General features: G+C 41.5%; 3 protein-coding genes across 3 annotated transcripts in view; 2 read left to right on the forward strand and 1 right to left on the reverse strand.

The window, feature by feature from the left end:
- Positions 1 to 864: 864 nt before the first annotated feature.
- On the reverse strand, positions 865 to 2,380 carry atg101 (autophagy related 101). The gene is made up of 2 exons (XM_019895276.1): positions 1,844 to 2,380; positions 865 to 1,766 (listed from the first exon to the last, which is right to left on the reverse strand). Exons 1-2 carry the CDS (start codon positions 2,093 to 2,095, stop codon positions 1,362 to 1,364), a joined length of 657 nt encoding a protein of 218 aa, XP_019750835.1. The 5' UTR covers positions 2,096 to 2,380; the 3' UTR covers positions 865 to 1,361.
- A 231-nt stretch (positions 2,381 to 2,611) lies between these two features.
- Positions 2,612 to 18,858, forward strand: c2cd2 (C2 calcium dependent domain containing 2). Its single transcript, XM_019895275.1, has 13 exons — positions 2,612 to 3,456; positions 3,813 to 3,908; positions 6,156 to 6,269; positions 9,866 to 9,967; positions 10,117 to 10,233; positions 10,911 to 11,019; positions 12,428 to 12,536; positions 12,636 to 12,700; positions 12,825 to 12,940; positions 13,030 to 13,198; positions 14,307 to 14,548; positions 14,616 to 14,883; positions 16,902 to 18,858. The coding sequence occupies exons 1-13, from the start codon at positions 3,172 to 3,174 to the stop codon at positions 17,114 to 17,116; spliced, it is 2,007 nt and encodes a 668-aa protein (XP_019750834.1). The 5' UTR covers positions 2,612 to 3,171; the 3' UTR covers positions 17,117 to 18,858.
- Positions 18,859 to 19,563: 705 nt separating this feature from the next.
- prdm15 (PR domain containing 15) overlaps positions 19,564 to 27,303 on the forward strand; it is a 19,946-nt gene continuing 12,206 nt past the window's right edge. Inside the window, exons 1-12 of the mRNA XM_019895274.1 lie at positions 19,564 to 19,641; positions 20,156 to 20,195; positions 20,509 to 20,602; positions 21,444 to 21,597; positions 21,674 to 21,826; positions 21,918 to 22,023; positions 22,111 to 22,167; positions 23,046 to 23,240; positions 24,092 to 24,298; positions 24,397 to 24,491; positions 24,596 to 24,683; positions 25,287 to 25,454. Of these exons, the coding sequence (XP_019750833.1) occupies positions 20,165 to 20,195; positions 20,509 to 20,602; positions 21,444 to 21,597; positions 21,674 to 21,826; positions 21,918 to 22,023; positions 22,111 to 22,167; positions 23,046 to 23,240; positions 24,092 to 24,298; positions 24,397 to 24,491; positions 24,596 to 24,683; positions 25,287 to 25,454 (1,348 nt within the window). The 5' untranslated portion in view covers positions 19,564 to 19,641; positions 20,156 to 20,164. The remainder of the gene's footprint in view (positions 19,642 to 20,155; positions 20,196 to 20,508; positions 20,603 to 21,443; positions 21,598 to 21,673; positions 21,827 to 21,917; positions 22,024 to 22,110; positions 22,168 to 23,045; positions 23,241 to 24,091; positions 24,299 to 24,396; positions 24,492 to 24,595; positions 24,684 to 25,286; positions 25,455 to 27,303) is intronic.

Raw genomic sequence — 27,303 nt, forward strand, 5'->3', positions numbered from 1 at the left:
CTACTTGCAATAATATTTGTATCAGCATTGGTTGTTGTCGTTGCTTTTTATGCAGCTGTTTTTGTGTTTTGTTTTTTTTCTACAGTGTGCTTTATCTCTGTAATAAAGAGTTACATTATATATGACAGTGTAAACACTTATTTTAAAAAAGTATTTCAAAATGTATTTTGATGCCTTGCAGATCATTTAAATTGTTTAAATAGGCCTAGAGCTTCAACTGACATTTTTTCATTTTTCAGTGGAGTGTAAATGTTACCTTTAGACGGTTATTTCAACAGACCACAACCAGTAGCTATCAGCTGCCCATTTTTAAATGTAACTTAAACCTGTAATTTCAATATACTTCCACCACATTGTGTAGATTTTTCACTATTCAAGCAGTGGAATAAAAAAAATGTCCTGCTGTTAACTCTCAGCTTGTGGATAACCTTTTGGCTTGGAAACTAAAAGGGGACGCTAATTAATTTGCATATATAACACTACACTGGACATGCTACATAATTCAATGTTCTATGAATGCCTATGCAGTAGAACGATTTGCATGAACTAGTGCACCTCTTTGCTCGTTACCCAAGCCTTCAAAAAAAAAAAGCGCCTATTGAACTAACAAACTACTAACACAAAGAAAGAAAAGCTGTAAATATGTCATAGGGTACCAAACAAAGACAATCATACATGGCAATGGCGAGTGATGAAAAAAGCGGAAGGGGCGTGGCCTGGCCGGGGCGTGGCCTAGCCGGGGGCGTGGTTACTTACAAAAGTGGCACTAAACATGCTGAAGATGAAGTGTATTCAATTTACACACCATTTGAAACTTTAACAGAAAAAAAATCCCAAGATTGTTCACTATTCTTTCAAGTGAAATACAATATATTACATATAACAATTATGTATTTAAACAATTTAGAGGCAACAATATCAGCAACAGAACATTGACATATCCGCTCCTGTTCATGTTTCATTTCTGGAAGTTGGCAAGTGAGGATAAGGAATTACCTGAATAACTGTACCATTCCTTTACAATCAAAAACAAAACTGATTAAGAGCAGACAAAAGACTGTAATCTATGGTTTGCACCATCATGTGTGAATCTTAACAGCGCTGTATTCTCAATGACAACAAAAATGACCACACCAAGAAAGAGAATAAATATCCAATGACAGGATGAAGGGATGGGTAACTACAAGATTGTACAGAGCAGTTTTGAATGGGGCAACATTTGTTTGCTTCAGCGAGCCTACTTGTTATGATAGACCCACAATGAATGTTCACTCTCTTTTTGGTAATTGCCTTGCCGTTTCCCAAGAGTTCCAATCAGAGCTACTCCTGAAGGATTTGTGTGCAGTAAGAGACACGTTAACTTAAAGTGCCAGGGTGTCTTTTATCAGCCTTCTCATGGTGGTGCTCACAGAAGTGCCCAGAGAGTCAGTGATCTGATATGTTATCTTATGAAGATAAGGCTGGACTTCTCTCAAACTGGTGTCAAAGACATTGTCTACTTCGGACTGGGTGGGCATCTTTGGCACATACTCGTGGCGATTGATGACCTCGACAACGTTGATCACTTTCTCGCAGAGTTTTTCTCCCACTTTCTCTCTGCAGATCTGCCTCTCCTGCTCGTTCGCCAGGTTGACGACGTTGACTCTGATGCTCCACACCTCCCAGGGAATACACTCGTCAGAGAAAGGCCAGCGGGACTTCTTCTTCTGGTAGAATTCCAGGGAAATTTGACCGATGCCATCATTTCCAGATATGCTCAAAGCGTCCTGCAAACAAACATGTCCACGTGGGTCAGGTGACAGGCCCTCAGTTGCGTCATTTAAAACCCAGAGAGGAATAGTACCTTGAATTCGGACACAGCTTTTTTGATCACCCTGTCAAGCTCATCCGAGGAAATTCTGACAAAAGTGAAGTCGATGAAGTCGCAGTCGATGTCCACCGTCCCAACTGTTCCGATAGAGTAAGTACCTTCCTTTTTATAGTGAAATTTTCCAGTGCTGCGGTGCAGTAAAATTGTGTGCAGCAAAGACAGGATTGACTCTTCAACCTGCCTCGCCTCCACTGTGACTTCAAGAAGCTCTGATCGACAATTCATTGCCAAACCGTTTTTATAAGCTACTCACAAGCGATAACTGATGGTAGTGATGGCGTCTGTTTACGATCGACATTTAGCGCTAACTCAATGCTAGACTTTTGTATTGCCGTTACGGATAAGCGGAACAAAAAAATTAATGAACTATTTTAAAATAATACGTCCTGGGATTATCTCCAGACAATCCAAATTGTGAGATTTCTGCCCGCAACTCTTGTGGCAACAAGCCACCAACCCGAGCTAAACGTTTGTTCTAAAAGGGACCGGAAGTCGCAGTTTTTACGTCAGTGGTACAGTCTACGGCAAGCACTTAGTTCAAAACAATCCATGAAAATAAAATACAGTGATTGTACTACAAACAAGTCGACAGTCACTAATAATATGACATAGATTTACAAACTGTATCAAAAATAAAAAATAAAACAACGGCACACATGTATTGATGTACAATGAAGAAAATTTGAAGCACATACATTTTTGCATACATCTCGCGGTGCATTGTGGGAGTTACAGTTTGTGCCACATATCCTTTTCGGAACGGTAACTTCTCGTACAATCACATTGCACGTACAAACCTCCTCAACCGACGAGAGGCTCTCACTGTCTCGCTTCACCTCTTCCACCATGTTTCATTGGAACCTTGTTTTTCAAACGGACAGCGTCTTCAGGCGCCTCACCGAGGACTTTGGATATAATTCCTTTTAGGGGAAAGTTTGTCAGCCCTCGCTGCTAATAAGCTGGTTAGGCGAGCCGTAGCCGGGATTAGCCAACTGAGCTAACAAACGAATTCGGAAGTGTATTAGTATGAAGACTCGCCTGACACTACAAATTACCTTTAGCTATGAGAAGGCGAGGTTGTAATAGCTGTGGCCTTTTCCAATAGGGACTTGGATTGACTTATCCTCAAGGAGCAACATGGACAAGAAGAATTTATTGTGGGGATTGAGTGCAACACAGTTATTCTCAGTGAAGAGTAATTGCTTTAAGTGATTTTCGAATTTTATAAACAAAACTAATGATGCAAGGAACACTTCCTCTGGAGGTGTTTTAAGCTTAGCCTTCGTTTTCATCATCAAAGAATGTCCGACCTGGAAAGTTCTAGTTCATATTTTGGTCTGGATGATCCGCAGTGGCTCTGTATGGTCACACTTTTCATTGCGTCCTTAGTTACCCTAGTACTGTATTTTGTACAGTATTTCCAACAAAGGGCAACAGGGTTGGAGAAGACCCTAGCAGAGGACAATGCGGCTAAGGAGGAAGCCGCCTCTCTGCTAGGATGGGCGCTGTCACTGAATAGTTGGAAACGTCAATGGAGAGGAGCATGGTGCAAGGCTTTGAATGCCAAATCAGGGGAGACTCGTGGGGTAAGTATTTACTGCTTCGTCACCTCACTACCACATTCAATAAAATAACCTTTGTCAAATTTTAGTCAAGGTCTGTCACTGGTAATTTATGGCAGAAACTGGTGACAGTGTTTACACCCAATAAAAAAAAAAAACAACAACACATGGTTATTAATCAAACTGAACATTATGTATGACCTTGATAACAGCATCAGATGGTATTAGATGTGCAGATGGCTGAAATGTTGTGGCAGGTCTGTGCATCCAGTGACAGTGCATTTGTAATCAAAGACCGCTCCGGTACATGGTCAGTTATTGGTGTCGTTTCACTCGCTGTATGTTGCTAATTCGAATGTTTTGGACTTTTTCTTGATCAGAGTCCACTTATTCTGACCTTCAATGAAGATGATGTCGAAGCATCCGAGCTCATGATCAGCCAAGTGTCCCGCTTTCAGAAATCAGCCAAAAACAAGGTAGCACTTGACATAATTATGCAGTGGACCACAGTATACCTGCAGTTTGACATTTGCAAATTTTCACACATTTTTCTGGAACATACCTACTGTTATTCACTGAAAAACTCACCCCTTGAATCATTTTCTGCAGCATAGCAAAAAAAAGTCTATAATTATTGGCAAATACTGTCATGAATCTCTATTGATCTACTTTATGTACTTTGGAAGAACAGTAGTTCCTGGAGGTCTCTCCGAAAACACATGTGTTGTACATCATCTTGGAGTGTGTGGTGCAATACGGATGCATTTTTATTATAAACTATATATAGGCACTTATAATCGCTATTAAGAGCGCGTCAAGCAGGTTAGAGCTATTCTCGTGCTCAATCCCAATTCCCCTCAAATAGTGAGTCTCCATTTTATTGGCTTCCAGCTGTCTAAATGCAGCACATTCTAATGGTTATGTTGTTTCTACTGTATATCCATGAGAATCTCCGTTCTTTTTTGTCCCTTATGTTTTCTTGGTGTCATCTACTCTCTGTACGTACTCAATTTTACGCAGTGCCCGCTAGTGTTCAGACTTTGACACCACATAACCGAAATGCCCTGTGTCACAGGCTATAGTCCATTTCAGTGTGATGTGTGGTGAGACTGTTAGAAAAACACGCAGTTGCATGTACAAATGACAGTAATAAGGTTATACTCGAAAAAGTATCAATGCTTGAGTGAAACATATGCCACGTTCAAGAAAAGTGTGTTATTTGTTTTTGAACCATCTTTGAGTAAAATAAGACCCCAATTTTTTTCACAATTGCAAGAAATAATGAAAAAAAATGGCATTGGTGCACCCCGACGGCTGGGTGCATGCCACCTCGTACCCAAAGGCAACTGGAATTGACGGATCTACATTCTCGTTGTGAACTAATACGCCACCATGTGACCGCAGTCTGTTCTAGACGGCTGTCCAACACATTTAGAAATGTGTCTCACAGGAAATTGAAGCAATCTATTCCCAGGCTAAACTGTCTTCATCTTGCAAATAGGCCATTTGAACAGCGTTTTTGTGACACTTTAGAACAGGCATGTCCAGCTCCGGGCCTGGAGAGCCACCGTCCTGCCTGTTTTTTCCAGCTGTGGTCCATTCATCCATTAACCAAGAGTGGCAAAAACAGTGGCGATTTTTGTTTTAATGTGAATTGATTCAACCCACATTTTGTGGGACAAACCCTAAAAAGAGGCAACCATACTAAATAATATTACCCAAGTAGATTGGGTCCTCGTTTGCTGCATCAAGTGAATTTAACAAGCTGCTACTCCAAAGAGGATTGGACAAAAATCTTTTTCTTTTTGTAGTTTGCCATTGTAGGCACAAACACACCCACTGCTCTGTTGTTATTTTGGGGAATGTAATGAACAGAGGCATAGTTACACTTATCCACGGTGTCTTTATTTAAGAAGCTTATGCTGGCCAAACGCCACAGGCGACGATAAATGCACAGGTGTGTGTGTGTGTGTGCGTGTGTGTGTGTGTGTGTGTGTGTGTGTGTGTGTGTGTGTGTGTGTGTGTGTGTGTGTGTGTGTGTACTTGTTTGAATATTTTTTTACACATTGTCCCTCTCATTTATAAATAAATCCATTCATCCATTTTCAACACCGCTGATCCTGAACAAGATCGCGAGGGGTTGCTGGAGCGTACACCCTGAACTGGTCGCCAGTCAGTTGCAGGGCACATACCGAGACAAACAACCATTCACACCCACATCCACACCGTCACCGAGTGGGAACCGATCCCACGCTGCTGGCAAACAAGTCAGGCGAGTGTACCACGACACCATCAGCGACTAAATAAATTACATACGTTGTGAAAATAAACATAACCTCTTTGTTGGGTAGAATAAATGAATTCCTGAATAGAGAAAATTGAAAATACATCATCTTGGAGTGCAGTATTTACATTTTCATCATGGTAAATGACTTTATAGCTTTCGGCAAAATCACGTGTTTATTGATATACTTTCATGATCCCTCACACAAGGCTCTACATTGTGGTGTATTTCACAGAAATTACTTGTGACCAAGCATGACGTGTCAAGTTCCTCCTTGTCATGGCTCCTCATTTTACGACCAAATAAGAGTTTCACTTCCAGTGTTTGACGTTGCTTTTGAATGAAATGAAATTACTCACTGTAGTTGCACAGAACACGAACATTTCATAGATGTTGCAAATGTACTGCATATCATTGGCTTGCTGTCTTCCTCCAACAGGCTGCTTGCTGTTACGTGGTCGGTGAAAAGCTTCAGTTCTCTATTGGTGTGTCCACATCGTTGTCAGCAGATCCTTGTAAATATACAGTGTGTATATCCCCACTGGAGCTGCAGGTAAATGTACTCAAGTTCATCTCTCTAGCCAAAAGAATAATCTGTCCCTTCTTACACAGTGTGAAGAGTGTTGTTTAATGGGAGATCTTATTAAAAGTGACATGTGGCCCAAAAGTGGATCACTGCTTCTCCGTAACATTAGATTACATGCTTGATGTATTTGTCTAAGCTTGGCAAACGTCCCAAATTCTTTACTGCAATCACTGTCAAGTTCATGTCCCAGTGTGGGACAAATAAAGGATATCTTAATCTTAATTGCCCTTAAAAGTGTCCCACTTCATCTAAATGGTTCATATGATCTTCTGAAATACGCACAATGGAGGAGTAAGTTTATGTTTTTAGGTGTTTATGAAAGCATCGGGTCCACGAATATTTAGACAGTGAATACATTTTCATAATTGTAGCTAATTTAAGATTGTTCATAGAAATTTACCGTTTAAGAATTACAGCCATTTATTCGGAGCACATCAAACGTCAAGGGCTCAAGTTATTTTTCATACATGTCTACCCAAAAATGTTCTTTACAATATTACGTTCGATGTACAGGTAGTCCCAGTAGTCTAAAACACAGTATTCTCATTCTAATTAATGTTATTTTTGTGGAAAATGAGTTAAGCAGTAAAATCCCCCTGTTTTTAAGCCATCTCAGGGGGCGGCCATTTTGCCACTTTCTGTCGACTGAAAATGACATCACAGTTGCTCGGGGCTCAGGTAACGACCAGTCAGGGCCCATCTTCAGAAAACAGGTGAGCCGTGATTGATTGTTACCTGAGCCACTGTGATGTCATTTTAAGTCGACAGCAAGTGGCAAAATGGCTACCCTTTGAGAAGGAGAAAAAAACAGTACATTTTGCTGCTTCACCCAAACACACACGCAATATTAATCTGAATGCCGTGTTTAGATTAATGGAGGCACATATTACTGTCAAGAACTTTTTGAGGTTGACTTCCCCTTTAATGTTTGGATTTTCTTGAAACCAAAGAAATTCAATACAGGTACTGTTATTCTTCAGTGGCAAAGCGAGATGCCTAATCCCAAACCACGAGCTCATGCTTTCCACGAACAAGCAGCAAGTGAAAGGCTGAAAGGCGAAGTGTTTCCAAGAAGGAAACTAGTAATTGTGTAATATCCATGTGCTCTGGGTTTACGGTACTCGTTGACTGCAAAGAATTTTCTAGCATATATAAATCATAGGCAGCCCGGTGGTCCAGTGGTTAGCGCGTCGACCTCACAGTGCAGATTGTAGTTCAATTGCAGCTCCGGCCTCCCTGTGTGGAGTTTGCATGTTCACCCTGGGCCTGCGTGGGTTTCCTCCAGGTACTCCGGTTTCCTCCCACATTCCAAAAACATGCATGGCAGGCTGATTGAACACTCGAAATTGTCCCTAGGTGTGAGTGTGGGTGTGGATGGTTGTTCGTCTCTATGTGCCCTGCGATTGGCTGGCAACCAGTTCAGGGTGTCCCCGCCTACTGCCCAAAGACAGTTGGGACAGGCTCCAGCACCCTCGGCGACCGTTGTGAGGATAAGTGGATCGGAAAATGGATGGATGGACATAAATCATACTTTGTTGTTTGTGCATTTGTCAGTCGTCCAAATACTTTTGTGATTCTACAAGAGGTACTATGCATAAAATGGATGTCGTTCCTGAAAAGTATACCTCTGGACCTCACTTGCAACACCCAGATTTAGTCCTTTGAATATTCCAATGATGGTTCGACAGTATCAGATGATTTTCACTTTGCTGATTCGCACTGGCAAATACAATGTTAATCACTCAGTTACTCAAATTAGCATATCAGTCATCAATTTAAATCTTTATCTCCCATCATCTAACTCAACAAGGCTGTAGTCTGGTTTTAGCTGCACTAAGCTTTTATCACGTATTTAGGTTCAGTGTAAGAGCTTTGATGGAGGCTAACCCAGTTGTATAAAGATTATTTTTAAACCAATAAGGTGCTTGTCACACCTCGGCGCTCCCTGAGCTCTTTGTACCATAAATACAACTTGTGTGAGTGGCTAGAGAGCTCAAGTCAGGATTAAAAAAAAAGATGTAGGTCAGCATAAAGGAGGTTTCAGTGTGTGCTCTCGCTATTTTAGCTTAGTCTGGAAAAGGTCAGAAAGTCTTTTCAGAAGACCCCATACATCCAGCGGAACGTTGGTTAGCATTTGACTGAGGATACAAGCTAGAATGGTCCTGGCATGTCATGCTGTGTGTGCGTGGAAAAGTGTAACGACAAGCATTGGCTGGTGACGGCGGGCACCACAATAACACACTTTACACAATTGAAAGCAGTTGAGGGCCTTCCAACCCACTCTTGTACCACATGGCTTTTTGCATGTGAGTGCACCCATGTGACACTTTTGTGTAAACTTTGTTATGCAAATACATTGTTGCACTGTTATATCAGCCAGTCAGGTGGTCTGAACTGCAAAACCATTTTAATGCTATTCAGTGAAGATAAAAGGCTTTTCTGGCCAATTATTTTGACTCTTTTTTTTTTTTTTTTTTTTTGGTACCTGTTTAAAAAAAAATATTTAGGTATTTGTTATGGGAACCTTATTGTTTATGCGGACCGATTTGGCAGTCAGTGCGCTGCACACTGTGATGTTGTGCTTTGGATCCATCTCGATGTCCTCATTGCTATCTGATGCGGCTTTTGTTTGGCATGTTTGTCATTATGCTGGCAGCCCTGGAGTCCAACACTTAAAATCCAGGCATGCTAGGACACGATTGGCGGCTGTAGTTTGTCATGTTCTCTCCTATTTTTCTGCGTCATCTCTTTGCAGCTGGCTTTGATTTTGGAATGCACCTCTTGTTGAACCCCTTTCCTCTTTGTCAGGCTGACTCAATAGAATTTTCATCATTTAAACCTGTCTTTGAAAATGGGATATTATAAATATTGTAACTAATTAAGGAGATAGGAGTGAACTTTAGGCTGTGGGCAATCAGCCAAAAAGTGCAGTTATTATTATCAGTATTAGTAAGTGCAAATGTAGATATATCCATCCATCCATCCATTTTCTGATCCGCTTAATCTTCACGGAATCCTCACATATACCTGTATATGTGGCATGCAGGTGATTAAGCAAGGTCAAACGCATATACTGAAGATCAAAAGTACCTATTATAGTGGTTCTCAATTATAGACAGTTACGGTAATGCCAGCGGATGAATCATACAACGTAGATATATGATGCACAAATCATGACTGCAGACTTGCAGATTATCAATATGAATGATCTAATCACATTGCAATAATTTAGACAAGAACGAACACGTAAATGCAACGTCTTGTTATCATGGAAGTTATAATTTCAAGACAGTCGTCTTAAATGGGATTACTTCTGTTAGTTTTTTGACCATAAAAACACATTTATTTTACAGGACATTTCGTTATATATTATTATATAATTGTTTGAAAACTGTGTTTAATAATATTAGAGACCTCAAGGTCATTTTTTTTTTAAATATACTGTCATCGAAAAAGCATTGGAATTTGCTTGTAGTGGAAGTACTGTACTGTAATTAGCATGCTATGACCTACTGCACTCCCCCTTCAGGCACCATTAATATTCTGCTCTCTCTGTTACTCAGGTTGAGCTCCAATTGCAAGAAGCTGAAGATCAGGTTGGAGTGAGCTGGGGGATTTCTCACCTGGAGACGGAAATGGTCCAGGTGACACCTAGTTTGAGCCAGGTACTTTCCTCGCGTGGAGAATGTCGACTTTGACTGCCATTTGAAATGACTGAATTTACTTTGTACGTGCTGCATGTATGCACGTTGAGGTGGACTCAGTTGCATGTTTGAAGTGTGATTTCACTGCTCTCATTGTCATGTCTTATCAGGACAACGTCAGCGCTTCCTGTGTGGCAGCAGTAAAGGAGCAATTGAGGCAAGTGCTCTGTGCGACGCGAGCCTCGGTGTTATTGAGCTGCAAGCCTTCTCGGGCCCTTGAGGTCAAGGTGGGTGGTTGAGTCATGCCTCATTTTTATCGTGCCGAAGAGGCAAAGCGTAGGGCTTAGTGTAAGCTTTCTGATGTTGTTTGATTTATTAACACCTTTTATATTGAAGCTCTATGAGAAAACATTTGAAAGCTACAGTTTGATGGAGTAGGAATTCCGTTCTTGTGTATTTTGTTTTTTTGTAGCTACAGCCGACAGAGCTTTGGAAGATTAACGCATTGGTTCTTTCATTAAATGTCTTCACTGTTTTCTTTTGCCCATTAAGATTAATATAATTTACAGTTGCACCATTCATCGTTGTTTAAAAGAACCAAGGCAAAGATCAGAGTATTGATGGAATTGATGTCTGTTGTCATTTCACCCTATGTAGTGTCTCCATAATCATTTTCATGATACCCCGGATCAAGAAATGTCACGACCTTAACTGTAGTTTAGCGCATGGCTACAAACTTGCCACGCGCTAAAATAATCTTACATGGTTCATTCCAATATGCAGTTCTGTAATATTGATGTTTTGTTGGTTTTAAGCACATGCAGTATAAATACCTTGTCATGTTTTTTTAATGGCCATTTAAGCGTTTTTTTTCCTCCAAGTTGTAGATAAGTATACCAAATTAAATGGTCAACAATTTAAAAAAAAAACAAAAAAAAACTATACAATTCACTTTCTTCAACAGGAACCTTGCAACAAAGTGTTTTCACCACCCAAACCTCCTCGTGCGCACGACTGGAAGCTGCTGGTGAAAAACATTCGTGTGACACTCCGTCAGCAGGAAGATGCTGCAGGTAAGATTATTGTGCCCAACTGCTGCTTTATAATCATTGTCTCCAGAAATTTAAACCAAACTTGGTTAGCAATGTTGTGGCTGCAAATGTTGGTGTCGCTTGCGTATCACAATACCATGGCTGTTTTCAGTTCAGCAAAAGCTTATCATTGGTCTTATCTCACTCTGTAAAATGACTTCTTGCACCAGGGCGTGAGCTTGAATACACAATAGACATTTCCTGATAGGTTTGTGTAACGTATCATCGGATCAAAACTTTTTAAAATGCAAACTTCAAATTAAACTGCAGAACACAACATTATTGCAAAAAGCCTTCTTAGTATGTTTGAAGTGCTGCTAAGTAAATTGCACAAACACAATTATGACGCAGTTGAGATGGTCATGCCGGGACAGGAGGAGACAAAATCGTAAAGAATCATGTAGTTTGAAATAAGATACGTTTAGAAATAATTTGGAGGTGGAAAAAGCAGCAAAGACGTTGCGGCCCCACATTCAACATTTTGAAACTTACTAATTTCTTGAACCCCAAATCCACTCTTCAATGTTTCCCATTAGAACCCCTCACAAACAAAAAAAAGATGAGCAAAGACAAAGTACTCTGGTGAAACGATATATCAAATGACTTTGTTCACAATTCAAGCATTCAGTATTGCTTAAAACATTATACTCCAGCACACTTATCCTAATGATGATGCCATATAAATACATTTGGTATGTTATGAGATAATTGACAGCTGCCAGACAGTGTTGAGGGATTTTTTGGGGGGGGGGGGTCAGTTCTGTAAAAATCTACTTCAATCTTCTGCCCATCAATGAAAACTTATTGCTCACGACATATCAGAGCCCAACTGATCCTTACTTTGACGTTATCATTCCTTCAAGGAAAGAACCACTGTAGTGACAGCTTCACTCGAGAATTTTCGTGGCTTTGCAGACAGGCATCGGCAGCTCCTTTATCTTGAGCTTTCGCACTACATTCTTCTTATTATATTTCCATTTGTTGTGCTCCATTGTATTTGACTTTCGTCTACTACTTCATGGGCTGTCCCCGAAAATCATAATTATCTTTAGTAGAACATGTGCAATTCGTTCTGTGGATCATGTTAGATGCCTCTCTTTTTTCCGTCAGAATGAGGAACAGGAAGTTAACAAAGCAATATTCAATCTTGCAACACTACTGTTTATTTAATTAGCTGGCACGTCGGTTGAATAATGTGTCCGACTCAAGGAAGAAAATAAAGCCCATCTTTTAGACACCGTTATAATCTTAATATTTACTAATATGTAAATGTATAATCTTTCCTGACTGACGGACATATGGCCTTGATAATGGGCCGCACACTCCATTGTTCTGGTTCTGATGCGAACTGCATTCAAGATGATTTTTATTTTTTTTTTCCTGATTGCAGGCAGCATAAGTCCTCTGTGTGTACTGCAGTTAGATGACCCCCCACAAAAGTTTAATACCCCCGTTTTGAAGAACACAGCCAGTCCTGCCTGGGATCAGCCTTTTGTCTTGTAAATTTCACAACACACAAGCATCACAGAAACTACTACTGCCCTCCTCTCTCTCAAAATTAGTATTTTTCTTACTCACTGTAATATTTGTCCCCTCAGTGAACTGAACGGCCGATCAAAAGAACTTGTTATTCTGTTGCTGAATGATGGACAACCTCAAGAGGGTGAGGAAAAAAATATTTTGTGTGTGCAGGTGTTTTTTTTTTTTTTAAGGTATTTTGTACCCATCCTTTGAACATCACATTGTTGGTTCTGTTTGACTAAACTTGTATGTTCTCTGTTTTTCAGAAAGCCTTCTGGGCCAGGTGTCAGTGCCTTTTGACCTTGTTAGGAAGCAGCCCAAAGGAAAACAAACATTTTCACTCATGACCAAAGATGTAGTGACGGGATCACTTACTACTGATGTAAGACTCACTTATCCTTTTTTCTTCTGTCAGAGATTTTCCAGCAGCAGTGTTGTAGCATATTAACTTTGGGGAACCCCATTCTTCAGTTTACCTACCTGGATCCCAGTGAGGTGAGGTCCTGGCAGCCTCCAACCCCAGCTTCCACCAAGAGAGTGGAGATGGACCGTACTGTCATGCCCTGTGGCACGGTGGTCACCACCATCACTGCAGTCAAGAGCAAACCGGGCCGGGTGCTCCCTCCGGGACTAAGCATTGGTACGACAGTAAAAATATGATCATTAGTTCTTGTAAATATTAACTCATTCAGTACCAGCCAATTCTGGACCAAGTCTGAAAAGACGTTTAAAAACGTCTTTGGGAGTGAATGAGTTAATAGAACAATTACAATGTGCGTGTGCCTTTTCGAATGGTAAAGTGCTGTAGGACAGCCAAATGAATTGCATCAAGGCTTTCTTAGGAGTGTCACGAAATTGATGCGGAAAACTCAACTATTTTTGCTTCAAGTTGGAGGCCCACCTCAGCCACGAATGGTGTGATTCTTTTGGAAAGCAAATTAACAGTGATTAAGATGCCTGAGTTCGAGACTAACTTGTTGCATTTGGTGCACCCAAATGTTATTCTTGGTTGGACAGTGCTATGGTTAGTTGCATCCAAATTTGTGACTGCATCACATTCACAGAGCTGCTAACCGACAGAAATTCACATCCTGAATAATTTTTCGGATTTTTCATATTTTTGAATTTCAGTCAGGAACGTTACAGCGGGAGTGCATGCGGAAAAGTGTTTTGTATATTTAATCATAATGCTTCAAAGAATAAATCACTCGCAGCTCTCACTCAAGTGAATGGGACCCAGCAAACGTGCGTGTGTTTGCGAAAATTTTTTGACCAAGGTTCAGTATTTATAATAAATATTGTTTTTAGAGCTGAGGAGACTTTGGCTGGCTATACATGTACAACCTATCATTTTTTTTCAGTCAACACATCATGAAATTTGGGCACAGCCGAGAGCCCTGCCTTGCACAGAGGCCTCAGAAAACAAATCATTGAGTGGAAGTGTCCTCATTTATATTCCAGTCAACTGAAAAAATATTGAAGCTGCCTACATTGGGGATTGTGTTTTTGTTGCTTGTTGGAGGCAATAAATAGTCGTGTTTTCACACCAATTTAGGCTGGCTTTGTTGCATGAACTGATGAAGCCGACTTGGATGAGAGGCAAAATATTTTCCAATACAAACTGAACAGTCCAGTTATGATTGATTAAGTATCTTGAGAGTTAGAACTAATGACTTTGTAATCTTCCATTTTGCTGGTGCCGGCTTAACATTTCACATTACCTTAAAATCTGTTGTCTTTACCTTCAGATTCTTCTCAAAAAGCGATGATTCAGAAGCCCAAGCTTCCCGAGCGGCGTGTTTCCGAGCAGATGTCAATGTCGGGAGCAACAGTTAGCAAAGCCCTGTCTTCTTCAGACACAGAGTTGCTGATGCTAAACGGCACTGACCCTGTAGCTGAGGCCGCCATCAAACAACTCCATGAGTCTGCCAAGCAGAAGCTCAGGTCCCCTGTGAAAAAGAGTACAATCATCATCTCTGGGATTGCCAAAGTAAGGATGAGGTAGCTCAGCAACAGAGTTGACGTGCATTTCCGCTTGACTATGATTATTTTCCCAGACCCCATTGTCCCAGGATGATGAGCTGGCTCTGATGGCAGGCTACGCTGCAGCGATGGATGCTTCAATGTCAGACGAAAGCTCCTCTCAGGATATGACCACGGCGCTTGTGTCGGGGACCAGTAGCCCGCCGGAGGGTTCGGAACACGAGGATGGTCCCAGCGGAGTGGGCCGTCCTCCCGAGAATTGGGAGAGCAACACGGGAGAGGATCTAAATCATACCTCACTCTCCATGTGTGTGCCGGAGGTCAGCTGCAAAAAGAGAAGAGGTGAGACATAGTGTAATTTTCCATTTTGTACTACAGCGCTAACCTCCAAAGTCAAATACAACAAAAGTCGGACAGGTTGGAGTTCGATCTGAATTTTTTGGGAAAGATATGCCTCAAGAGTCAAACAAAAGTTGAATTTCAAACCATCATTGAATGATGTAAGGCGAGAACCAGCTTCTCTTGAGACTTGAATTCACTGAACATCTAAAGCGGGGGTGTCAGACTCATTTTTGTCGCGGGCCTGATTTTAGTTACAGTTTCTCTTGGAGGGCCGGTATGACTGAAACTGTATAAAGAAGTCAAGAATAACCGTTTATGCACCTATTATTTAAGTTACTGTTATGAGGGGTTTGGTAACAAAAATGCTTACAATATCACTTACTTATTACGAATGAGAATTTGAAATTTTGGTACAGATTTTAGCAAGCATCATGAAAGTTGACATCTTTGATTTGCTTTCGCGGGCCACATAAAATGATGTGGCGGGCCAGATCCGGCCCCCGGGCCATGAGTTTGACACCAGTGATCTAAAGGATTACTTCTACAGTGTTTTGTGTGTGGGGGGGGGGGTTGTCTTTTGTGATGCCACCACAGAATGTGTTTCTATCAATTGTCAGCAAAATGGGCGTCCATCATTGACGGGCTGAGAGGTCCATAGGTAATTGACCCAGTTAGTGACAATCACACAGACAGAAGAAAACCCACTTCCGTCATTGCGTAGTCCATCATTTTTTGGAACAGACCTTTTATCAGTACTGACGGAATGCCCACCTCCGGACATTGGACCGACTCGGAAGTTAACCAGCATTCTGGAACAGATTGTGTTCAACTTTGGAGGTTTATTGTTATTTACATCTCAAGCTCAGTAATTAAAAAATTACAAAGCAGATTTGGACCACTTTTTGTTTGGCAGTTTTTCTTGGTTCTACGGTCTCTTTTCTTTTCTCCCTTTCCCCTTCACTGTCTCACCGTTTGTGCTATGATTACCCCCATCTTAGAGGAAAGCAGTCCTCAGCGCACGTTATGTCCAGATAAGTAAGTTACCACTTGTGGATAGTAGGACTACTCTAGTTTTTATTGTGTGTAGTTGAGTAGGTAGAACACATTGTTGACTTCAAAGCATTTCTCATTTCATATTTTCATGTATTTATGAACTTCTCAGTGAACTAGTGTGCTTACTATTCTATCATAGTGCACAATGACAACCATTTTCACTCACACCTTAAACTAGTATTCATGTGGGCATGTGGGAGAAAACCCCGGTGTTGTTTGGCAAACGCACAACGCTGCTCATCATCAAGAGAACACCATAACTAGTGAAGCCTGGTGGTAGTGGCAGCGTCATTTTTTTGGGGCTGTTTTACTTCAACTGGAACCGGAGCCATAGTCAAGATGAAGGGAGTTACACACGGTTCCAAAAACCAAGCTTTGTCAGGCTTCTGCTTCTGCTCGAAAGCAAAAAAAAAAAAAGTCAGGAAAAGCATTCTAGAACAGCTGAACTTTATTTTGGATTAATCAGTGGCACTTTAAATTGTGGCAGGTTTGTGCTGACTCCCATTTAACATCAGTTTGAGTCGGAGCAGATCCTTCTGAACAAAGCCACATCCCCACTCAGACAGTGTGCACACTTGCGAAAACTTTCATTTCCAGTGTTTAGTGTAGCTGTACTGGCTAGATAACATTAATAGTGGAAAAAAGTTTTGAAATTCTGTAGACTTTTCAACTCCACTGTTTATACTGTGTATGCCTTTATAGTCGCGTGGCTGCGTGCGTGCGTGTGTGTGTGTATATTTGAAAGGCTGTTCAAACCGGTAATACCATATTTGAACAAAATGCATTCACTATGGAGTATCCATATATTTATTTTGTATGTTCGTTCACTGCACTTATTGGTAACCAGAATTTCTCAACACAAACGTGCATTCATGTGCCTCATGCCATTAGTTTGTGTTAACGCAAAACAAAAACAAAAAAACTGAAATGATGAAACTTAGTCTCTCCCCTGCTCTGCACTATAGGCAGCTTCCTTCAGAAGAGCGCCAAGCTGTTCTTCCGGCGGCGGCATCAGCGCAAGGACCCCGGAATGAGCCAGTCGCACAATGACCTGGTCTACTTGGAGTCTCCTGCCACTGTTGAGCGGGCCAGCAAAACCGCCACACTCAGCCGCATGCTCAGCCGCAAAAGCAAAAGTAAAGCCAATGGCGCCGCCTCAATTGGGCAACCACCTGCGTGACACCTCCCCCTTCGACAACTACCACCTCATACTTGCACAGTGTACGTCGTTGGGATTTTCGTCTTCCAATGGCTGGCCAAGCATAGTGGGGCACCTGCATTATTTGTCACAAAAACTGGAGAGGATGCTCTTTTTCTGCTGCATGCTTTTTCAGTGCAAGTGTGCGCGAGTGGGCATACTTTTATTTTATTTCAGAGGATATTGTGCATGTTTCCTCAATTTGGTTTTATGCAGCCTTCTCAGAGTGCTTGTGTGGCCTTGTTACCGACAGATGGGACTGATGTGGGCCTTTGTCTCTACCTCCCTGATGTTGAGTTTGAAATTTCAACCACCCCTGCTGTGAACCGTAGCTTTCGTACGATGGAGCAACAGAACCAATGACGAAGATGAGAGTGGGATCGGAGGATTTGCACAGATTTCAGTATACTGCTATTTTCTATTTTCAGTGCAATGACTGCGCGAAATTATTCACAAAGGGAGATGATGCATTGCATCGGATTTTCGGTGTAAGTTGTATGACTACTTCTGAGCACAAATACTATTCTACCAAATATGGTAATTAAACACATTAGTATGCATCAAGGTATTTCTTTTAAGTTGTACTCAGAGGTCAGTGTGTGTGTGTGATTTGCAAATACAGAAACACCTATAACATATCAAAAGAAGTATCAGCCATGCATTATCACCATGTTAAATAGAGTGGAATTAAAAAAAAGAATTACAATAAAATATGAAAATCAATGTCCGAGATATAGATACAAACTCACAACACTGTTGCTAGGATAACGTGTGTCTTTTTGTGTTTTGGAAAATGCAAATGTGTTGCATCTTCCCAACACTTTTTACTTTTATGATGTACGCTAAAATTACCCTCTCTGACCTTCACCCTGCAACTGTGACATCACTCACTGAAACTACGCTAATTGTGTGTCACACACCAAAACAAAAAGTTTTCAATTTAACCCTCCAGTTCCTTGGCTTGATAGCCACTGTCCCGCGCATAATGCATTGTTTTTAACATCCTGTATCTTTGAACACGATTGAACATCTTCATAAAGAAATCCGGCTTATGATTGTATCTTTTATTTTGTATCATTCATGTAAAAGGCGTGTCCGCAGGCTGTGGTGACTACTGTACCTTCATTCTTTCATTAGTAAGATGCAAAAGAATGTGCAGTGCTAAGATTGCCTTACAGTAGTTCTATACATTTTGCCACAAATGCGCTCTAGAAAAGAACGTGACTCAGCTTTTGGCTCGATCATTGGGAGCACTGAAGGAAGAACTGAGACGGACATTCAGCTGTGTACCTACATCATCCCCAATTGCATCAAAAAGCCTATGCACCTCGGAAAACTTGGACTGCCGTGTTGATGCAGTTGAATATTTGTTGAAACTCATTTGCTTTTCATGATGTTTCCACTGCAGGAACAGAATAGGGGTGCTTCTTTGTCCTAAATTATGCAAGGTGGGCCCTTATCCCATTATAGGCGAATCGCCTTAGGCGATGCTCTACCGGCAGTCACTCCTGCTTCTTAGGGGGAAAAAAGGTGTTAACTTTTGCCAAGTGTCAGTAACCTGTTTGCACTACTTACTAAACAAAAGGGCTGTTTATTTTTATTTTTTGTTGTGGTTTGGAACTTTTGTGTGGCATGTGCACAGGAATAGATCAGCTGTACTACTGCTCCAGAATAAACCATGTCAAATCATTATATTTTCGGCAATAAATACTAATTGGGTGGTTGTTGTATTGATTGCACTTCTCATGACATTTACAAGCATATATAGATACAGTATAGATCAGGTATGGGCAACTGGCAGCCCAAGGGCAGACTTACATACTGAGTGCCCCTTTGATATAAACTAAAAAAAATGTTTGGGGGATTTTTAAAAATTTTTTTGCAAACCCCCAAAATTCTGATAATGCCAATATGTAAGACAAACATAGTACCGAAATAATACATTTTTGAGTGAGTTGGGTTTTGTGAAAAATTAAAAAAATGAGTTCTTGCACTTCATTTTGGTTTCTTGTTAAGCAGTTTTGTGTTGTCTTCGGAAAGGTAGATTTTATACAAGAGCACTTTGCACGGGGGGGGGGGGTACAGTGTGTTTTGAATTTTTGTCATACATCTGGTGAGAAAGTGTATCGTACTTTGGACGATGTCAAACGTACCGTTTATAACTTCACGATGCTGTGTTTTTCTCGAAACTATGTTAAACCAAGAACTCCCTGTACCATAATTTATTATAAACATTTGTTACTATAGTGTAAGTATGTGATACGGTTATACATACATTGTAAATTGTATTACAATAAATTAACATTTAAATAATTTTAATTTAAAAGCTCAATTAGAATTCCACTACGTTGACATTACCAAAATTAACGTTCAACGGTGGATAAATTCAAATTTGCCTTCAACTCCCACAATGCAACAGGCGCCTCATTTCCGGTCCTGCGCCGTTTCTGGAGCGGATTGGAACCCGGAGTCAGGATTTGATAAATGAAGTGTCTTTTGCAGAAAAGGTAAGATATATCACCCTCAATGTACGTCGCGCTCCGGCAAATTCTTGCCACAGTTGAATAGAAAACGTGTAGGCGGTTTGTTTGATTCGTTGCGAGTTTCCCTTGTCGTCTCCATTGCTGTTTGCTGGACGCGAGGCACTGCGACTCCGGTTTGGCGCTTTGCGTCTCCCGTCCATCCGCCATGCCGCCTGTTCTTTGTTACATTTTTGTTCGAGACCAGACGCTCAGATCGGAGTTAAAACCCGGCTACACTTTGGGAGCAGTTGAAATCCTGGATCTACTCGGACTGTACACGTTAACATGTTGCCTGCAACTATGTCACTTGGTTCATGTTGTCAAAATACTGTTTTGTTTGGGCATTCAGTACAGCTCCATAGCCCGCACTGAATATATTTGCAGACGCATCATTTCATTTATATCAGTATAGGCCGTCTGGGTTTTTTTCCCTCTCATATGACAACTGCCAACTCTTTGGCTCCCTACTTGTTTCAACGTTCCCTTTATTTGTTGATAGGTTTACAGAATGGCTGCTCAGACTCCAGAGGAGTGCATCTGTGAGTATAGATCCCCTTCAAAATGGTATAGGTGTCACAATGGGAGTGTGTTTGTGTGTGTGTGTGTGTGTGTGTGTGTGTGTGTGTGTGTGTGTGTGTGTGTGTGTGTGTGTGTGTGTGTGTGTGTGTGTGTGTGTGTGTGTGTGTGTGTGTGTGTGTGTGTGTGTGTGTGTGTGTGTGTGTGTGTGTGTGTGTGTGTGTGTGTGTGTGTGTGTGTGTGTGTGTGTGTGTGTGTGTGTGTGTGTGTGTGTGTGTGTGTGCTTGCATATTTATACATTGACAGGTGTGGTTTCTGTGTGTGTGTGTGATACAGGGTGTGAGGACTGTGGGCAGTACCATGACTCTGAGTGCCCCGAATTAGGACCCCTGGTGACCGTCCAGGACTCTTTTGTCCTCAGTCGGGCCCGGTGAGCATGCACCTAATTAAACATGACTGGAATTCATCACTCTCTTTATTTGAGTTTTGCATAGTAAAACAAGTAGAAGTGTGAAACTGACATCTAACCTCACTGTACAGAACTTCCAAACCTTTCAATGGGTCATATTATAAATCTAGTCTATGATAGGCTGATTTTTAATTTCAAGCACAAGTATAAAACTAATTATGTGGATGTACAAGTCTCATCATGCACACGCACGTATACACTCACTGGACATTTCATTTGGTACATGCTGTATTTTCACAATCCTGTAATAAAGAAGTACTGTACTTTAACAATAATAGAGATGCTTGGTGAAGCGGTCTTATTTTCTGCAGCCTCTATATATCACACGAGTCAGTTTTAAGATTAATTTGTCAAATTGATTTTAAACAAAGTCTTCCACACCCAATTTGTCCCTTTAAAATCACTATACATATCGCCAATAATGTCAAAAAACTCCACTTGGCTTACAAATCTAGGCTAAAAGGATGCATTTTAATATGGAAAAAAAATGTGACAATTTAACAGGCATTAACATAAAATAATCACAACACTAATTAAGGTACGTAAGATACTGTATTACAGAAGAAATAGCTGTCTGTATGAGGCAGTACACTTCATCATTACTGCAAACCACGCACACACAATAGCATCTATCACTACATTACTGCAGCTCCGATAATGTCTATCAAAACTCGGTTCCTAGCAATATTTTTGATCGCTCTTTTGTATTAGCTCTCATCATAATGTCCTGGTGTACCCAATTTTGAAGAAGCGCAGGTCCAATTTAAGAAAAAAAATGTACTTGACTTCAATCCTGTTTCAGTTCCTCAATTCCAAATAGCCTGGAGATCAGGCCAGTGGCAGAAGGCGGCGAGGGAGTTTTCGTCCAGCGACGTCTCGTCAAAAGGACTCGTTTTGGGCCCTTTGAGGCGAAGCGCGTCCCCATTTTAGACAAAGAAGGATTGTTTCCCTTGAAAGTATGTTCATGTGATTTCTGAGATATTTGCAGTTTGCGACTTTGGTCTCACCATATCTCTCCCCTTGGATGAGCAGATATTCCAGAAGGATGGGCTAGTGGTGTGTTTTGACTGCAGTAGTGAAGATGACTGTAATTGGATGATGCTGGTACGACCTGCCACAGATCACCAACACCAGAATTTAACAGCTTACCAGCAGGACGATGAGGTGTTTTTCAACACATCCCAGGTTTGCATGCACACTCAATCTCAATAGCCTTGTGTGCGTGTGTGTGTACAGAAAAAGCTCATCCTTTCTGCTTCTGCCGTTTGTTGAGCAGGATGTGCTGCCAGGAGCAGAGCTGAGGGTCTGGTATGGAGCTTTCTATGCCAAAAAGATGGAGAAGCCTTTGCTCAAGCTTCCAGTTCAGCCACTGCCACCTCGAGGTTCGTAACATTTTATTTATGATGTTTGAATGGTATTTTCGATAATAACCAGGTAGTTGTTTCTTACTGTCTTCTGGATCTGTACAGAGACGTACGTCAAAACTAGCTCCTCTCCACCTCCTGTGATGAACTTCAAAAACGCAGGTAATCCAGTTCTAACAATTCTGAGCTACTATGTAAGTGACTGTGTGGATAGTACTAGCTCGGTCTCTATGGAAATGCATGTAGTGGGAGGCTATCATAACTTCCTGTGTTATAAAGACAGTGCAAGGAGTCATAAAGCCAATCCTTAAAAATTATAGATGCAGTTAGATAATAGTAATACTTTTCACTGTGTTCCAAAGGGTGCTTGAAATCCTTGACTTTTTATAATCTGAGTCAATAGTTTGCCTGTTGACCATCAAACAGGCATAAACCCGCGTTTATTGTAAGCCATATTTCAATTTTTTTAAAATGTGGGAACTATTTAGTCATGACAGTGCCGTGGTTCATTCGCCTGACTTCTGCACAGAAAGTGAGGGCGAGTTCAGTTTGCGCTCAGCGGTGGTGTGAATGTGAATGGATGGTTGACTCTTTGTGTCTGGTGATTGACTGGTGACCAGTCCAGGGTGTAGACTGTTTTTCCATCTATAGTAAGCTAGCTCCAGCTGCAGCTCGCCCTGTCCCCGAACGGGATAACCGGTCGAGAAAGTGGATGAATGTGTACAATTTAATGCCATTGCTTGGTAAATGATCAACATTACCGGTATGAACTATGAATTAGAAACAACAGGTATTAGGTGCTGGAAAAGCTTTAAATTTGATCTCAAACAGGCTCATTTTTTACCTTGGAGAAGGTGTTATGAACCTTTCTTTGTGAGCATCCTAAATAAGAAAGCAGGTCACATTGACTCTCTACTTAAAACGATGTGCTCACAAATGGTCCAGACCACTGGGTCTTTGTTTATGTGTAATAACGATGCGGTTTTTAGTCACTCTGTTCGTTGGCGTTTGTTTTTCTCGGCTCTTATCTCACACGACAGAAGCTGTCAGGCAGGTGACAGCCTCCACTGAGCTTGCAGAAGACTCCTTACGACCACAGGAGGAGAGCACAGCGGGGCCCAGCGAGGAGCTTCAATCTGCCGCTGCTCAGCCTCCTGTGAAGAGAGGGCTAACTCGTGGAAGGAAAGCCAAAGGGTGCAGGACTCGACCTGTTGCCTGCGCAAGCAGGAGTAAAGGTGAGGAAAAGAGAAGTCATATGCCGCTTTGTCTATCGTATCTGCCAGTGATGCAGCATCATTGACAATTGTTGTTCTATACCATTTCTATAATATGAATCGGATGTGTTAAAAATGTTTGCGCTGTTGTTGTTTCTGGTCTGTCTTCTCAAGAGGACAAGGAGACAGGTAGAAGATGATGCAGAGAGGGATGAGCATTGATCCTTGGGGGACACCATAGGGGTATTGGGGCAGTCTGGGATGGGAAGTTATTGATTGAGATGAATGTGCCGTTATCGTTGGATCGGAGCCAGAGAAATGGTCTGAACTGAATCCTAGAGAGCAGATGAGGTCCAGAGCATGGGTGGTTAAGTTGACATGTTGAGTAACGCTAAAGCTGCTGAGTATTTCTGTGAATGGTGGTAGAAGTGCACGTCGAAATTACCAAGGAGGAACGCCGAGGGAAGAATGAATTTTGTGTGCACCTATGTGTGTAAATGACATCATGTAACTCAAGGCAAAATTGTCTTTGCAATAATGTTCATCCCCTCCCTAGTTGGACTTAAATTTCAGTCAACAGCTGAGGCAGTAGAAGGCTGAAATGGCAGCCCCCCGAGATGTATTCAAGTGGATGGATTAATTTTCTTAATTCTTATGGAATATCGATCAGAATATAGTGTTTTATAATGGGGGCACAAAGAACATATTATTGCAACATTTTTGCTTTTGGTTGTCTTTTCAATAAGCAAAATGGATGACACTCACCTAATTAGTTATCATTGTTGTAATTACATGAAACATTTCCAGAGTTTTGCGTCAATCTTGACAATATACAATATGGATTTCTCCATTGCTTTTCTTCACATGTGCAGATGTGAAGCCACCCGTGGCGAGCCCAGAGTCGCTTGTTTCCGAGTTAGCAGTTGCTCCAGAGAAAAGCCGACATCTTGGGGCTTCAGATGCCGGGATTACGCACAAGAGACACAAAGGTCGAGAGCACAAGAGGGTGTACCGCTGCTCCCTGTGCAACAAGGTCTTTCAGAACAGCAGTAACCTGAACCGACATATCCGATCACACGGTACTGGGACACTTTTGCTTTGGCTTTGGTAATGGTGATTAGTCACTTGCCTCTATTCAGGAAATACAATTTAAAATCTTCATATTTCATGTCTCTAGGTGATAAACTGTTTAAGTGTGACGAGTGTGACAAGTTGTTCAGTCGAAAGGAGAGTCTGAAGCAGCACATCTCTTACAAGCACAGTAAAAATGCGGTGGGTGATGATGCATAAATATTTCAATGGACAATTAGCTTCTCTCTTTAAACAGCTTGTTAAAAAACATGTTTTGCTTTGTTTTGTTTTTGTGCATCGAACAGCCTGACCTAGAATACAAATATAAATGCAACACTTGTGAAAAATCCTTCCGCCTGGAAAATGCCTTAAAATTCCACAACTGCAGGACAGGTATGTGTGTTCTGTTCCCTTTTTTTTTTTTTTTTTTGAATGAAAAACCTATAGAGACTTGCCAATGGGCCTCTATTCAGCGCATGCTCAGTGTATTGATCGAATTGTTAAATAGACGGTCCAAAATAAAAAGGAAAACTCAATACCCTTTTCATTCTAATATACTTGTGATAAATTCAGGGTGTACATATTCTGCCCTTCATGCTTCATAATCTGGAATAAACTAAAAAAATGTGTTAGTGTCATTCAGTACAGTACAGAATCAGATTTATTTTGCGTTTCTATTGTGAATGAACTGGATATTATTTTTATAATATTTGATCATTCAAAATATCAAGTGCATTCATTTGCATATTTTCTCGGGTTATGGCCCAAGTCAGTCTCTCTCGTAGGATTAAATCCATCCATTCATTTTCTAGACAATATGTCTTAGGGCCCAATAGGCTGGTGCCTATGCCTGCTTGGGTGCGAAGACAAGAGCACACACACCCTGGAGTGTTTGCCAGCCAACCCGCAGTGCATGAATATGAAATGAATTGTATTATCATCATCTTTTCTCCAGACAACAAAATGAATTGCTTAAACCATCCCGCTTTTCTCCAGATGACAAGACATTCCAGTGCGATATCTGCTCCCGCTTCTTCTCCACTAACAGCAACCTGTCCAAGCACAAGAAGAAGCACGGAGAGAAGCTCTACTCCTGTGAAATCTGCAACAAGATGTTCTACCGCAAAGACGTCATGCAAGAGCACCACAGGCGGCACGGCATCGGTGAGAGTGGCAATGCATTCCGTATTCTCACCTTTTAAGGGGCATCGTGCTTGAAACATTCAACACGGCGGGGTGTTTAATCATGCAAGTTCAGGGAGTTCTTAGACACGTGTGGGCTTTGTGACATGGCGCACCTGCTGTTCTGATACCTGTCTGCTCAAATAGCCTGGGTCACAGCTGAAGAAGTACAACATCGCCATAAGAGTCTGTTTGCTCAGGAAATTCCTCTCATTGTCTCGCAGTGCGGTGTAGGCTTCAGGGTGTTTTTCTTGGCTCAAATTAAGGTAAAGGTGGTACCTTTTTGGCCGTTGGACCCCACTGGCTTAAACAACCACCGGTAAATCATTTACAGAAACATGTGTTTTATTATTTAACATTTTATTTTTGTCGAATGGCAATTTACTGAAAGAGAACATTTAACATGTAAACTCCACACAGGGAGGCCGGAGATGGAATTGAACCCGGTACCTCTGCACTGTGAAGTCAACACGCTAACCACTGGGCCGCCCTGCACATTTTAAATATTTTTTAATAGTCACTAAAGAGTTGTTTTTTTTGGGGTGGGGGGGCAGGGGGGGCTACTAGATTGGCAACACTGAATGGCCACTCCCTTCATCACATTCCCTACTTCTGCTGCATCCATCATGGTCACGAACGCTATACAACATTTACATGAGACAGAACTGCACCCCCAAACGGAGTCATTTGCACCATAGTGTGACAAGTGGATATTACGTAAGTTGTAATTCTTTGTCTATTTTGACTAGGGATGGTGGAGTACTGATACCAGGTTTCGGTATCAGGCCAATACAAGCCTTATTTCAAGCTATCCAAACTCGCAGAGGCTGCTGATACCAGTCAACGATACCAGTCGCTGCTGCCCTCTTGTGGCCGTTCTACTACAGTATTAGGAAGTAAATGGCATGCATGGCTGACAGAATGTTTTTCTAAACTCTAAGATCTGAACATCTTAATAGCTAATTTCAAGATGGCACAATGCAGGTGGTATATTTTACACCTTCGTTAGTATGTCTAAGCCAGGGGAATTTGTCCAGCTACTGCAGATCAATACAGCTGGCTATGGATGGCTATGGATGGAGTTCAGATCTTAGAGTTTAGAAAAACATTCTGTCAGCAATGCATGCCATTTACTTCCTAATAGTAGAACGGCCACGAGAGGGCAGCAGTGACTGGTATCGTCGACTGGTATCAGCGGCCTCTGCGAGTTTGGATACTTTGAAATAAGGCTTGTATCGGCCTGATACCGAAACCTGGTATCAGTACTCGACCATCCCGTGCCAAAATAGACAAAGAATTACAACTTACGTAATATCCTCCGCATTGTGCCAGCTTGAAATGAGCTTCAGAGCCTACTATTAAGATATGGAGAACTTGTTTTCTCTGCTCAAATGTGTATTATTAGATCAAAAATACACTATCTTGGTGGTATCAGAATGAGATACCGAAACCTGGTATCAGTACTCGACCATCCCGTGCCAAAATAGACAAAGAATTACAACTTACGTAATATCCGCTTGTCACACTATGGTTCAAATGTCTCAGTTTGGAGGCGCAGTTCTGTCTCAAGTAAATGTTGTATAGCTTTCGTGACCATGATGGATGCAGCAGAAGTAGGGAATGTGATGAAGGGAGTGGACATTCAGTGTTGCCAATCTAGTAGCTCCCCCCTCTACCCCCACACCCAACAACTCTTTCTTACTGTTAAAAAATATTTAAAATGTGCAGGACGGCCCAGTGGTTAGCGTGTTGACTTCACAGTGCAGAGGTACCAGGTTCAATTCCATCTCCGGCCTCCCTGTGTGGAGTTTGCATGTTCTCCCTGGGCCTG

Source organism: Hippocampus comes, unplaced genomic scaffold (genome assembly GCF_001891065.2).
Source record: "Hippocampus comes isolate QL1 unplaced genomic scaffold, H_comes_QL1_v1.1 scaffold177, whole genome shotgun sequence".
NCBI lineage: Eukaryota > Metazoa > Chordata > Actinopteri > Syngnathiformes > Syngnathidae > Hippocampus > Hippocampus comes.

Coding starts and splice junctions, on each gene's coding strand:
- atg101 (XM_019895276.1), bottom strand. CDS start 2,095: ATGAATTGTCGATCAGAGCTTCTTGAAGTCACAGTGGAGGCGAGGCAG. Junction 1,767..1,843: donor AAGCTGTGTCCGAATTCAAG/GTACTATTCCTC, acceptor GTTTGTTTGCAG/GACGCTTTGAGCATATCTGG.
- c2cd2 (XM_019895275.1), top strand. CDS start 3,172: ATGTCCGACCTGGAAAGTTCTAGTTCATATTTTGGTCTGGATGATCCG. Junction 10,234..10,910: donor CTCGGGCCCTTGAGGTCAAG/GTGGGTGGTTGA, acceptor TTTCTTCAACAG/GAACCTTGCAACAAAGTGTT. Junction 12,701..12,824: donor TGATGGACAACCTCAAGAGG/GTGAGGAAAAAA, acceptor TCTGTTTTTCAG/AAAGCCTTCTGGGCCAGGTG.